Source organism: Frankliniella occidentalis, unplaced genomic scaffold, assembly GCF_000697945.3.
Source record: "Frankliniella occidentalis isolate FOCC.00 unplaced genomic scaffold, Focc_3.1 Scaffold74, whole genome shotgun sequence".
NCBI classification, from domain to species: domain Eukaryota; kingdom Metazoa; phylum Arthropoda; class Insecta; order Thysanoptera; family Thripidae; genus Frankliniella; species Frankliniella occidentalis.
The window spans coordinates 11863-24890 of NW_026267204.1; the positions used below are offsets into that span (position 1 = coordinate 11863).

Below are 13028 nucleotides of genomic sequence, written 5' to 3' on the forward strand. Positions count from 1 at the left end.
TCTCCGCTGGGATTGACTGGGGACCTGCACTTGCAGTCACTAAAGAGCTCGAGCAAGAGCTGCTAATGCTCGTGGAGCTATCACCATCATTGCTGGTCACAGTGTAGTTTCCAGTAAGAGCAGATGGTATTGCCCAAGACATAAGACTTGAAGGACAGTACTCAAAGCTCGCCACATCCCTTTCATAGGTGCAGTGCCTTACTAGTGTTGCAACTGTAAAAATTCGTCTTGCTCTGACTGAATCACTTTGCTTCTGATCTGTTTCATGATGAAACAAAAAAGGGTTTTTATCTTAGACTAGAAACAATTTGTTAAAAACATACGATGGCCGCCTTCTAAAAATTGAACTCTTGCAACGAACCTGAAGACTGCACTGGAGTAACATGGTAGATAACATTGCCATCTTCAGAACTGATAGCAAAAATTCTTGACTCTGCTTTATCAGCTTCATTGGGCAGCACAGTACTTCTATGCTGTATTGATACACGGAGCACTGAAACCCGAGCTGTTGTGGGTGCAAGTAGAGGTAGAAGTAATGGATCCAGAAGACGAGGAACATCGCCTCGCATTAGAGTGTGAAGAAGCCAACTCTGAGCTGTGAGCTTTAATGGACTACTGTCAGGAAGGGCAAGATTATCAAGCATTCTCAAAAGTGACCTGGGAAAGGAAAAATTACAAATAAATGATTTGGTATGTTCTAGTTGGAGTTGTAAAAAAACAGACAGATAAATTTTAGGACTCTAGTCTCAGGTCTCACTTTAAAAATGGCCGTTTGCTCTTATTACACATTACTCTTGAAGCATGCCAAAATGTAGCAAAAGTTTGAAATCCTCTTAACTGAGCTTCATCATCTTCCTGACTGATGAACTCTCCAATTGTTGCTTCCACAATATCGTCTGTAATCACTGTGTCGTGCAGCTGCTGCAGGAGTGCAACAGAGCGAGCCTCAAGAGCCCCACCATTGCTCAAATGACGCCATAACCAGTGTGCTATCACCTGAAAAATAAAAAAAAGACCTTTTAATGTAAAATAATTAGGTGGAAAAAAATTGTGGCATGCAAATCATAGGGCCAGCTTAAAATCAAAAATTTCAGTCAAATCATGGACACACCTGCATGGCACATGTGCAGTTCTCCAAAGTTTGTACTTCATTTTGCATAAGTAAAGGTGTCAATACAACAGGAGTTACTACACTGTTTTCAGAGCTTGAAATCTGATGAGGAATATTTTTGGATGTTACAGCAATCAGGTCTAACAAAGTTGAAATAGCAGCAAGCTGCATTGAGGGTGACTGGCCAAGCCAGCAGCAACAAACTGTGAGCAGTTGCAACCAGGGTGGCATTTCAGTTGGTGTCGGTTGTGGAAATGTTTCAAGTGGCTGGCAATAAGATGGAAATGTAGACAAATCAACGAGAAGAGTGCAGGCAGCACAAAACACATCCTCCCACTCTGTTGACTGAGCTTCAAGCTGTACTGACATGTCCAATACTCCTGTTTCCCTCCAACAATTGGATTTAGGTATTTTAATTGGGTTCTTCAGTAGAGCTTGGTTTGTATCAAACTCTGGCTCAGTATTTGTAATACAAGCTTTCAATAATATTTCTAGGCCAGAGGTATCATTTCTTTCTACTTCAGAACATGATGCAATCATTAAACATTCAAAGAGTTTTGAGAACTCATGAGATTGCCAGTTTATTATTCTGTTGCTTGAAACTAACAGAACAAACAGCTCTTCATATCGCTTACGACATTCATCCAGAATAAGATTGGGTGTAAAGCATTGACTGTCAATTTTCGGCTCAGCTGTGCAGTCAGTCATTTTTTTAATGTTACAAATGTCATCGCTAGTAGATTGCTCTGCTTCCAGTCGGGCTCCGACACTGATGCTTCGAGTCGACATTTCCATTTTTAGGTTGACATCCGACTCTAAATGATGATCGCTGAGAGACAGATCCTTCAGCCGGTCCACATTACCCTCCAGAATTAGGGTTTGACTGCTATCACTATTTCGTCTTTGACTGAATGATACAGTTTTAGCCCGTGGGCGTACTGAATCAGTAAAACCGTTACATTTAGAGGTTGTTGGCTGAGGCTGGACTCGAGACAAAACTTTGGAGCAGAGCTGGAGGCACGTAACCAACTGATGGGGAGTGTAAAGAATATCAGGTAAAACCATTTGATTTACAATGAGCAAAAATAAATTTGGTAAATGCTCTAATGTTGTGTCAATGTATGATTCTAAAGGAACAGCGTCCAATAAACAACTTATTAGTTGGCAGACCTGTAAGAAAAGACAGAGATTTTACCACACATTTACATAGACAAGTAAGTTACAGTTTACATTTAGTTGACAGACTATGGGTCTATTAACACACCTCAACAAGACAAGGTTGACCTGAGCCAACTGGTCTAACAGACTCAACATTCTCATGAATATCTTGACCAGTCAACATTGAATCATGATGCATGATACAAGCTTTTTCAATAAGGGAGCCCGCATATTGCCATATGTATGCTGGTTCCAAAGAGCTGAAGAGCAGATTAACTGATTTAAAGAGCTCTTGGTTATTTGTGGGTTGAGTTCTGCATTTAAGGGAGGGACAAAAATTGTTTTGATTTAGATGCGATAATACAAAAAAACCAAAAAATAAGATACAGCATAATAATAATAAAAGATACAAAAGTATGCCTACAGGTTTCGATGGAGATCCTTCATTCTTCCTTCAGCACCCTGTTTTTCGGCTGATGCTAGATACAACGTCCTACAACAACAAAATTCACCAAAAGAATTAAATTGAAATAATAATAAATTTCTTTGATCAAATATTTGGATAAATGGCAGATTTACCTGAAAACTTCATACAAAATGAAGTCGAGAATCATTGGCCCAATCTCAGGTTTATCTAGCAGAGACACTAAAATTCGGAAAGGCTTGAGGTCATGATTAGCTTCTGCCAAAACTTGATTTAGAGATGTGCGAATAGCCTGAAAAGGGTGAGGAAGTAAAGGTAGAGTTTCAGGAAAGGGCACTTACGTGATAAGAGAGATAATAAAAATTGTATAGATAATAAAATACTGTTACCTGTACCAACATTTCTTGAGAAAAGAGTTGAAAATATGACACTGAAGGGGATTTGATCAAAGGATGATCAGGACTCAAAAGAGAGAAATTTACTTCAGATCCAAGGAGCCATGCAAATAACCGCCTACAAAAAGAATATTCAATGGGCATGATTGACAAAATTGTGGTGCAAAGATAAAGACAAAATTAAAAATTTATCTATACCTATTCAGAGACATGTCACGGCGTAGGATAGTATTCAGCGATGCAGTGACCAGACGTACCATATCTGATCTGACTAATTGGCTGTTGTGAAGGGGAAACCCCACGAGGAGGAGATCAAGGGCACTTCTCTGTACAAGGACACTGGAGTCCTGCACTGCAGTGCAAAGCCCTTGGACCATAACTTCTATATCAGTACCCATTATGTGAAGCTGATCTTCTGTACTGAGCTTTCTATTGAAGTGGGCCAGGATGAAACAAATTGCTGGGAGTCTTATGATTGAGTTACTTGATAGGCAGTCCCACAGGCAAGTATAAAAATGAGCAGCACCAACACCATCACAAACTTTTTCTAAGAGACTGTTGGTTCTGTCAAAGTGATCTGATCCTTCCTCTAAGCCTGGAAGAACACCACTCAGAAAGCCACTGAGAGCAGGACACAATCTCTCTCCGAGTGGTACAAAATGAGTTTCATAGACAGTGAGCAAAGATGGCCTCACGTTCATTGCTGCGTGTCCAAGCAATGGGAATAGACCTAAAATAACAAAAAAAAAAAAAAAATAGATTAAAAAAAATGAAATTTGAGACAGCAAAGCTTGTAGCAACAAGAAGAACAGTATAATATTTAGACTTGCCTGCACTGTAAATAAACAATTCATGGCTCAGTCTGCTAGTTCCCATAGACTTGAAAATGATGTCATATGTTTCTAAAGCTTTCAAATGTACTCCAGATGGCAAAGCTGGATGCATGCACTGGGCCAAACGTTTACTAATCTTTATGCGTCTTGGAATAACTTGATATTTCATATGACTTGAAAGCACCTGAATGTACAAATCAAAAGATATAGTTCAAAAACTATACGATAGCCAGTACATGTATAGTAACACTTAATTAACCTACCTTGTTTAACTTTCCAAGAGCGGATATAAGATCAGCCCATTCACTTGTGTATTCAAAATTCTTCAGGGCTTTGTCTACAGCAGAGACATACCTATCAACAAGATACAACTGTCCTACATCAAACAGAACATTTAAAAATTAAAGGCATACATGTTATTAATTATATGCAGCAACTTACACCCTGTATTTTGAGTCTTTCATCAGTTCGTACTCCTCCATGATTATGAATTGTGATCTTCAACTTTTACTCCTGAAAACAATTTAGCAGGTGGTTTAACCTTTCTTGATCATTAGTGATTGTGTAGTTGAACATTACCTCAAGGCATACAAATATTACAAAAGTTAACAATAAAATAAACGAAAAATAAAAAAAGAAGAATAAAAACACATTATTACTAAAATTGTAAACAAGGACTGAAGCCAGTCTCAAAATAATGACAGTGTCAGTCAGCAGACAAACAAGCCAACATGTAACTTTAGAAGACAGGTCTACTTGGCTTCGAGGTAAATGAATGACGTTCCAATTGTAGACATTGCCACCCCAGCTTGTGTTTTTATTATTAAACCAAAATGATTACACCACAAGTATCAGACACACCTATACCAGAAGGTAGGCTATAGCTACAGCGCACACATACAAAATACAATTCGCAGCGAGTCAAGGGACTTACGAGAGGAACCTGTCAAAGCAAGGAGTTTGACATGGTGCGTAAGGCTGATAAGACGCGCGTTTTCTCTTTTTGGCATGTATGCGTCAGCTGATAGCAAGACACCATTGGTGTTTTCAATCAAAAAGCTGGTGGGAACACATCGCCATTGTGGGAATGGTAAATAATTGAGTGTCTACTGCGAAGTACGCACCACGGTTCGAAGCAGACCAGCAGACGAAGATCCGAAGGGAAGCCGAAGCGAGAACCGAACGTTTCCGAACACATGTACGTGCGTGACTGGAACCAACTCCAACGGCCATCTGCTCCCTCCCCCCAACATCGTCAATCGTCATGCAAATAATCATAACCTGTGCATGGCAATCTAGACCTCCAAGGGCATAAGTCTCTCAATCAAAAACAGTTTTGTTTTCTATTTTTTCGACTGTGGGCTACTTTGACGGCAGATTGCAGCCAAAAGTATTATGATCAACATCAACACCCGATGCTCCAACTTCTATCGAAATCTTCATTATTCGTCGGGGTTGTTCTGCTACCTGTCAACCGATTTTAGAAAAAACTTGAAAATCTGCCGCGCCATTTACAACTGAAATAAATTCTTTCTGATTGATGTCTTTAATTTTTACGTTCAATTTTACGCATGCCTTTTTAAAAAACCTGTTATTATGGAGGGCCCTAATTCAAGTACCTGGGTAAGCTGCATTTTAATATATCTACATGTACCGTACTTCATATTTCATTCTTCACTATAAATGTCAGAAAAGGTCAAGTGAAGGAAAACAACCAAACATTAAGTTTATTTGCACTTGTATGAGATAACAGCATTTTAATTACACCCGTGCTGTGTCTCTTATTCCAGTACCATGACCTCGCGCAAAGTGACTTACCAGACGATGAGAAGAGGGATCTCGTCAGATCACTTACTTTACTTTTCGGTAAAGTGCACCAGATGTCAAGAGGAGAGCTTGTTGCCAATCTGAAAGAAAACAACCTGCATACTGGGGGAAGTCGCGATGTCTTGGTAAAACGGCTCAAAAACCATTACAGAGTGCAAAAGCTATCGTCTGTCAACGTTTTACCATCAGTTAAATTTGCACCCTATTATTTAGTTGTTGATTTTGAAGCAACTTGTAACACAGTTAATGCACCTGATTACCCGTTAGTATAAATTCTTACTAATCGTGTTATATGCTTCTTACTACTCTCATCATCTAGGCATTTATTTTTTTCAGACATGAAATTATTGAGTTTCCGGCTGTTCTTGTCAGCTCTAAAGACAAAGCTATCATTGATACTTTTCAGTCGTATGTTAGACCAGAAATCAATCCAACATTATCAGATTTCTGTATTCAGTTAACTGGTATAACACAAGTATGTACTTATATATTGCAAACTCATCATTAAAAATTTGTGTTCAAATGGAATAGATTTTGCTGGTGCATACATATTTTCAGAAATCCTGCAACTTTTCTCTATTTATCTGTTTTGTAGGCAACAGTTGATGCTGCAGACACCTTTGAAACAGTGTTACGGAAGTTTGAGGAATGGATGTCAAGTCATGGCCTACATTCCTCTCACAAATGTATTTTGGTAACTGATGGCCCTTGGGACATGGCTCAGTTTTTCCATGGTCAGTGTAAAGTAAGTACCTCATGTAACTAGTTAAAAGAAATCAATTTTTAGAACCAAATCCGACCTTGAAAATGTTATGATACTATTTGCTGTATTTAAGCAATTACAATACTGTACCATGTGAATTAATTTTGATATTCATGCATCAGGTTGCTGGAGTGACGTACCCAACATGGGCCAAGAGATGGCTTAACATTCGTAAATCATTTCGAAATTATTACAAGAAGAGAATGGTATGTTTATTTAAATCAATGTGTCATTTGGACAATTTTCTTCTTGCCAACTGATTTCTGACTTTAAGTAAAATTTTAATGCCCTCTCCAGCATTACAACTTGAAAGGCATGTTAGAAACCCTTGGCATGGAGTTTGAAGGAAGGCCTCACTGTGGTCTAGACGATGCTAAAAACATTGCCCGCATTCTGCTTGTATTGATAGATGAGCATGCTCCGCTTCATATTAATGAACGCCTGACTCTTAAAGACTATCGAAGTAGAGAAAAGGTTTTGCTATCGTCTGCCACAGCTATCGTCCAAAAGCGTACAAATGGAATGGGTGACTTGGTAAGATAATAAAAATACTGATTGTGAAAACATCTACTTTTATCCTGCAAAATGTCACTTGAATTAATTTTACTTCTACAATTTCTTTGTAGTTGGAGAGACTTCGCAATGCTTCACTTGCCTGTTCTGCACCCAAGTCTTCAGTTGATTGTACATCTCCCAAAAATACATCTTCTCAGAAAGAAAATGATTCAAAAGAAAGAGGGCAGCACACTAAAGCAAAACAAGAAGAAAGTGCCAATGAGGATAAGGCACCAGAAAGCTCTTCTGATTCTGATCCCAATGAAGATGAGGTACCTATACTTTGGACCAATAATAAATTTTCGGCACTGAGAAAACAAGAATATGTTTGAACTGAAAGCATGCTTTTGTGCTGTGTAATGAAAGCTTATTTAATAAGCCAATTAGAATTTTTGTTTCTTGTGTCCAAGACTTGTGTAATTTAAGATATGAAATGAAATATCTATGGATTCAATTTCATGACAGTTATGGTTTTGAATGTTGCTGTGATTGTATATACATTCAACTGATGTTGGCTGTTTAGTTTATTTTTTCTTGGTGGTTTGCATATCTTTGTTTGGCACTATTGATCAGTTTCATTTACCAAAATACTTAATTGTTATATTACTTACTTTAAGTTTGATAAGTTCTGTGCCAGGCATCAGAAGTGTTAGATTTATATGATCTATTTTTGTATTGATATGAACTTGTTACTGGATTGTGTTATGGTGTAGAACTTGTAGGAAAGAGCTGGTGCAAAGAAAAGATGCAATTGTTCTTAATATATCTATGAAGTACTTATTCGCACAACATCTTTGGATATTTAGTCAATAGGAAAGGAACGCACTTGTGGATTCTTCTTTATTTGATGTAGGCCGTGCTATACATGACTGGTTATAATGTACAGTAACAGGTTTTATCATCTTAAGCGCAACAGAGTTAAATTCTCTTAGATGTGTGCTGATATTCCAGCACTGCTTGGATATGCAACAAGTAACAACAAATTATTGACAGAAGGCTCAACTCACTTGCTTGTGTGAGGGTGCAAGTAAGGCAGGAAGGACATGCAGGACATCAAGTATACTGATTTTTTTCAGTATTCATATGATATGTAAATATTGCTACATTTCAATCAGCTGTTGAAGAACTAGTGAAGACATTATCTTAGTTACAAAACTAACATAGCATCTAACTATTATAAGCCTTAAAATACATCTATGTCCCTTATCACTGAATGATTTGAGACAGCTATCAATAATGCACCACTTTTCATCTATGAAATCAAAACATCTATGAATTTTTTTTCTGATTGCCCCTTATTTTGAGTGGGATAGAAAGCTGATGAAGGATATGGTTTCTAATCTCTTATTAAATATAGACATGAGAGATGATAAAATATGAAATAGAGAAAATAAATGCTTCCAGAGGCCTACAATTTAATGGTACATAACTCAAATTTCTATGTTAAAATCAAGTTTCTGAACCTCTTGATTCTAATACTGGCTTATGAGCCATATATCCACCTGAAACAGTTGGCTGCTAGGACGTATCTGCAGATTCACTAAGGCCAATCTGTGGCACTTTCTGCTTTGCTATCTATAGAATCATTCCTGTACTATATTCTCAATTTTACAATTGCTTATTTATTATTTTGCATTAAAGCAAAACGAGTACATAGAGAATGGTCTTCATCACATTTTTTACGATACTTAAGAACAACAAGTCAGATACTTCTAGGTCAGTCAAACATGTGCTAATGAGGGTGAGATGATGGGCTCATCGGCACACAACAATTAAAATTGATAAACCAAAGAAAAAAATGGAAAAGTGATACGAAAGATATGGCCACATTAAAGGGATGTGGAATGATATTTAATAATGGACCAATATCAACATTCATTGAGAAAATGTGCGTATTTTCTAATACTGTGGGGTGCTCAAGTTTGAGCCTCAAAGGATATGCTAGATTCTTTTGAAAATTGACTAAGCAAATACATACTTTGCAGTCCCAACCAAACAAAGATTCAGCTCTACCAAGAAATAATTGGGGGCAGGGAATTCTCACGGTAATATTTGAGTCTTGTCCACTTAGCCTGAAGTTGGAGGAAAATGATCCCAAGTTCAAGGTTGCGAGTCCTTAAATTGGCATGAGATAGCACTTTGTTGCCACTGCAGCCAACATATGATTCACACAAGTTAAGAGCTTTTATCTTGCCTTAAACAAAAGATCTCTTACATACTATATCTCATCTATACACACAAAAGAAAATTGTAACAAAATTGACTGACGAAAAGCGATCCCAATGGTCACTTCTCTTCTCTCTCCATTGTCTCACGGCAAAGGTACAAGTGGAGATGGCCCTTATGAGTTTCTTAACTTTTTTTTTCAGTCTTAATTGGAAAGCTTTGCCCTCCCCCTCCCTTATACTCCAACTCCCTCCCCTCCCCCTGCACAAAAACTTACTTTATTAGGCAAATCTCTATTCCTCACCACCTGCCATTAGGCTCTGACAAAAGTTTTACATCCAAGTTGAGAAAAGAAGCATAGAACGGAATTTTAAAATACCTTGCATCTGGGGCTTAACGCTAAACCCAAACATTTAAGGAGCATAGTTAAGAATGTGCCATCCCGGTATGCCTTATATACAACTATTTCTCATTAGGGCGGACGAGGACATTTAATTTCTTCTGCAATTGACAAAAAGTAGACCAGGAGAAGAGGAATTATGAAAAGGACCCACCATCGGCATTCGGCCTGGGTGGGGGTGGGGCAGAGCAGAGCCTGCAGCCACTTTAGAGCCTAGTCGCCCGACCACCTTCCAGTGCATCTTTCTTTTTCGTCGACAACGAAGCTTTTTTTTTCTTACTTCCAAACAGAATTCATAAAGGGGGTAGAAAAAAAAACGACTCATATTGATAAGCGAAATCATAGCGCAGTAATTCGCGGTGTTACGTATTGTCCTTACGCAATTGCAAACGTTTCGGATTCCAGACTTCTGTTTCGATCTCTACGAAAAACAAATTCGCTCTGGTGTGGGACGGTATGTATTTTCACACGGTTTTGCACCGTTTTCGCGGCGCGCGGGCGGCGGGGCTGGGCGGCGGGGCGGAGCGAGCTCACTAGCCACACGCGGCCACGTTGACGGGCTCCCCGGAGGGCGCGTCGAGGCGTACGTGGAAGTCGAGGTTCTCGCCCAGCAGCAGGTCGGCGACGCAGCCCACCATGCCGGAGGCGTAGCGCCCGCGTGTCAGTCGCGCCGGGTCGGGCACGCCGCCTGCAACACACCACCCACACCGTGAGGAAGGGCTCCGTAACGCATCACAACGCGAACGAATGTTAATCAACGTAAACAAAAAAAAACATGACAAATTAAAAGTTAAGGTTATCGATTTTGAAATATACCCGATATTAATCGTACATACTGTAAGAAAAATTTGGGCAAGTCGAATAACTAACTTGTTGCCAAAGGACTACAGTAAAAGTTACTCGTTATAACGCAGTTAAGTAATAAGTTACGGAGCCCTGGAGGCCGGCGGCGGCGGGCGCCTGCAGGTAGGCCACCGGGGACGGGCCGGCGCAGCCGCGTTCGCTGGTGGCCTACCGCCCAGGCGAGCTGCGCTCGCAGGTGGGTGAGCTACTCACCCACGTAGAGGCCGGTGTTGGCATTGAGCTGCCGCAGGCGGCCCGGGGCGGTGCGGCCGAATGCCGGCCCGTTGTCGACGCTGATGGTCGCCTCCTGGCCGCGCCTGCAACACCACCAGGTCGTCGTCAACGAGCATCCCGTCGTCGTAAAGGAGACCAGCGCGAGCACCGCCACTAACCTGTGGATGTTGATGCGGTGCCACTGGCCGTCGTCGACCCTGGTGAGGTTGTAGCCGAGGAAGAGCTCGCCCGAGCCGAGGTCCAGGCGCAGGTGCACCAGCCCGTCCTGGACGGCCACGGCGAGGAAGTCGTTGCCGAAGGAGGGGTGCACGCCGTGGCGCTGGTGGACGGCCCGCACCTCCTCGTCGTCGTCCTCGGGCAGGCGGCCCAGCCAGAGCACCAGCCCCGAGCTCGACGTGGTGCGCAGTCGCATGTTGACGTGCAGGTGGTCGCTCACGGACCTGGGGACAGCAGACGGTATCGTGGTAATCCCAAGGGTGGACGCCAACGGCCACCCCTGGACAGCAGCGAAAACAGGAAAAACACTTGCTTCCACAGTACAGATTTGATGAAATTTGAACGAAAAAAAAATCAATCCAAAACTTAGATTACTTGACTATAAAAATATGTGCCACGCTTATTCTTCGTGTCTTGTTTTTAATTTCTAGTGCAGTTATATTGTTAATTTAAACAGTGAACTGGAGAAATGTTGACGGTTTGGTAACTATCACTCTACATTCGACCCACTAAAGTTTTCGGCAGTAGGTCCCCACCATTTCTCCAGCACGAACCCCCTACTTCTCCAGCATTCCCTCTCTCTGCTTCTCCAGGAGCATCACCCCAATTTCCCAGCAGTCCTCCTCCACGTGCCCAGGTTGAGCTGCGGGCGCTCGCTCATCAGACTTGTTGCTGAGCAGCTCTTCCAGCGTCCCCAGCCTCGCTCCAGGGCCCTCTGGCAGACGACGGCGCCCCGCTAAACTCCGCTGCTGATAGTGGGGCTTAAGTTACACGGATCGATTCAGCACTCGAGGCTCAGTCCGTCCTTTCCGGGCACTTCCGGGCGTTGTCACCCGGGCTGGCAGGGCCGGCGGGGGCGGGCCGGGACCAGAGTTAGTGCGCCGTTAAAGCCGCCAGGCCCCCGGGCCCGGCCCGGGCTGCCGGACCGGGTAACAGCCTGTCTAAGCAGCCCCCCGGCCCCCCCGCCACCTCCCCCAATAGTTTTCCCTTCCTGGCCGGATCGCGCCGTATGGAAGAAGATAAGAGAACGATGTGGATTGCGCCAACATGATCAAATCTCTCATAGTCTTCCCGATGAGTTTGAAACACTCAGTGTTGTATCTCGTGCTCGTGCACTGACGAATAAAGTGTGCAACTCGCGTACACATTGGTAGTGTTCTACTCGATAGTGCACGCTCGTAGGGGTTGGACGGGAATTTTGAATAGTTACAAGTGTTCTACGGTAAATTTGAACACTTGAAAGTGTCCAAAGCTTGATGGCAAACCTCCAAAATTGCACGCTTTTAAGTGTTCAACTTTACTGGTAAACACGTTTTAGTGTGCAAATACCAAGTCAAACACTTAAAAGTTTTCAGCGTTGTGTTGATCACTTCCATACATGTGCACGCTAATTTCACACTTTGTTTATCAGTGTGGAGACAGGGACAGACAGAGACAGACAGAAAGACAGACAGATAGACAGGCAGACAGACAGACAGAGACAGAGAATGCGTGGCAGTACAGCGCGAACTGGGGCGAGCTCCTGGGGCGCCGAGCAGAACGGGCCGAGTCGAACATTTAATCCAGGAGAGCCTCGGCTGCGCAGGTGAGCCAGTGAGTGAGCGAGAGAGAAAGAGAGACGGAGAGAGAGACGGAGAGAGCGAGCGAGAGAGAGAGAGGGGGGGGGGGGAGGTATGAGGGGAGGGAGACGCCTTATCCGCCCTCGTTCCGAACCTTTTTCATCAAGATTAGAAGTTAATTTTGGGGCGCAGTATCGTAGCGGGACGTGGTGGGGTGGGGCAAGGTGGGGCGGGGCAGGGCGGGGCGAGGTGCACCTGCAGCACGGCAAGCGGCAGCCAGAGAGCGAAGGGACGGCAACACTCCCGGTAGCACTTTTGATCGCGTCCCGGTCAGGCGGCGAAAGCGCACGAAAGCAACTCAGACCAGAGCAGCTAAAAGGGTGCGAAGCGGGGATAAATAAAACGGGAACGAAAAGAGAAGAAAAGGTGCACCGAATGAACGCCCTCTCCCTCTCCCTCAAATCCCCGAGTGCAGCGCTCATGCAACAACAAAAGCGCTTTGACGATGAGCACAGAGATGCCATTGCTTCCCCGCGTCATTCCC

General features: G+C 42.5%; 2 protein-coding genes across 2 annotated transcripts in view; one reads left to right on the forward strand and one right to left on the reverse strand.

Moving 5' to 3' along the window:
* LOC113214361 (protein dopey-1 homolog) overlaps positions 1-13028 on the reverse strand; it is a gene marked incomplete at its 5' end in the record, with an annotated part of 29024 nt that overhangs the window by 9916 nt on the left and 6080 nt on the right.
* Positions 5171-8480, forward strand: LOC113214363 (3'-5' exoribonuclease 1). Its single transcript, XM_026433700.2, has 7 exons — positions 5171-5544; positions 5712-6010; positions 6085-6223; positions 6344-6493; positions 6634-6717; positions 6809-7045; positions 7138-8480. Exons 1-7 carry the CDS (start codon positions 5518-5520, stop codon positions 7396-7398), a joined length of 1197 nt encoding a protein of 398 aa, XP_026289485.1. The 5' UTR covers positions 5171-5517; the 3' UTR covers positions 7399-8480.

Coding starts and splice junctions, on each gene's coding strand:
- LOC113214363 (XM_026433700.2), top strand. CDS start 5,518: ATGGAGGGCCCTAATTCAAGTACCTGG. Junction 6,224..6,343: donor AGTTAACTGGTATAACACAA/GTATGTACTTAT, acceptor TCTGTTTTGTAG/GCAACAGTTGATGCTGCAGA. Junction 6,494..6,633: donor TTTTCCATGGTCAGTGTAAA/GTAAGTACCTCA, acceptor TTCATGCATCAG/GTTGCTGGAGTGACGTACCC.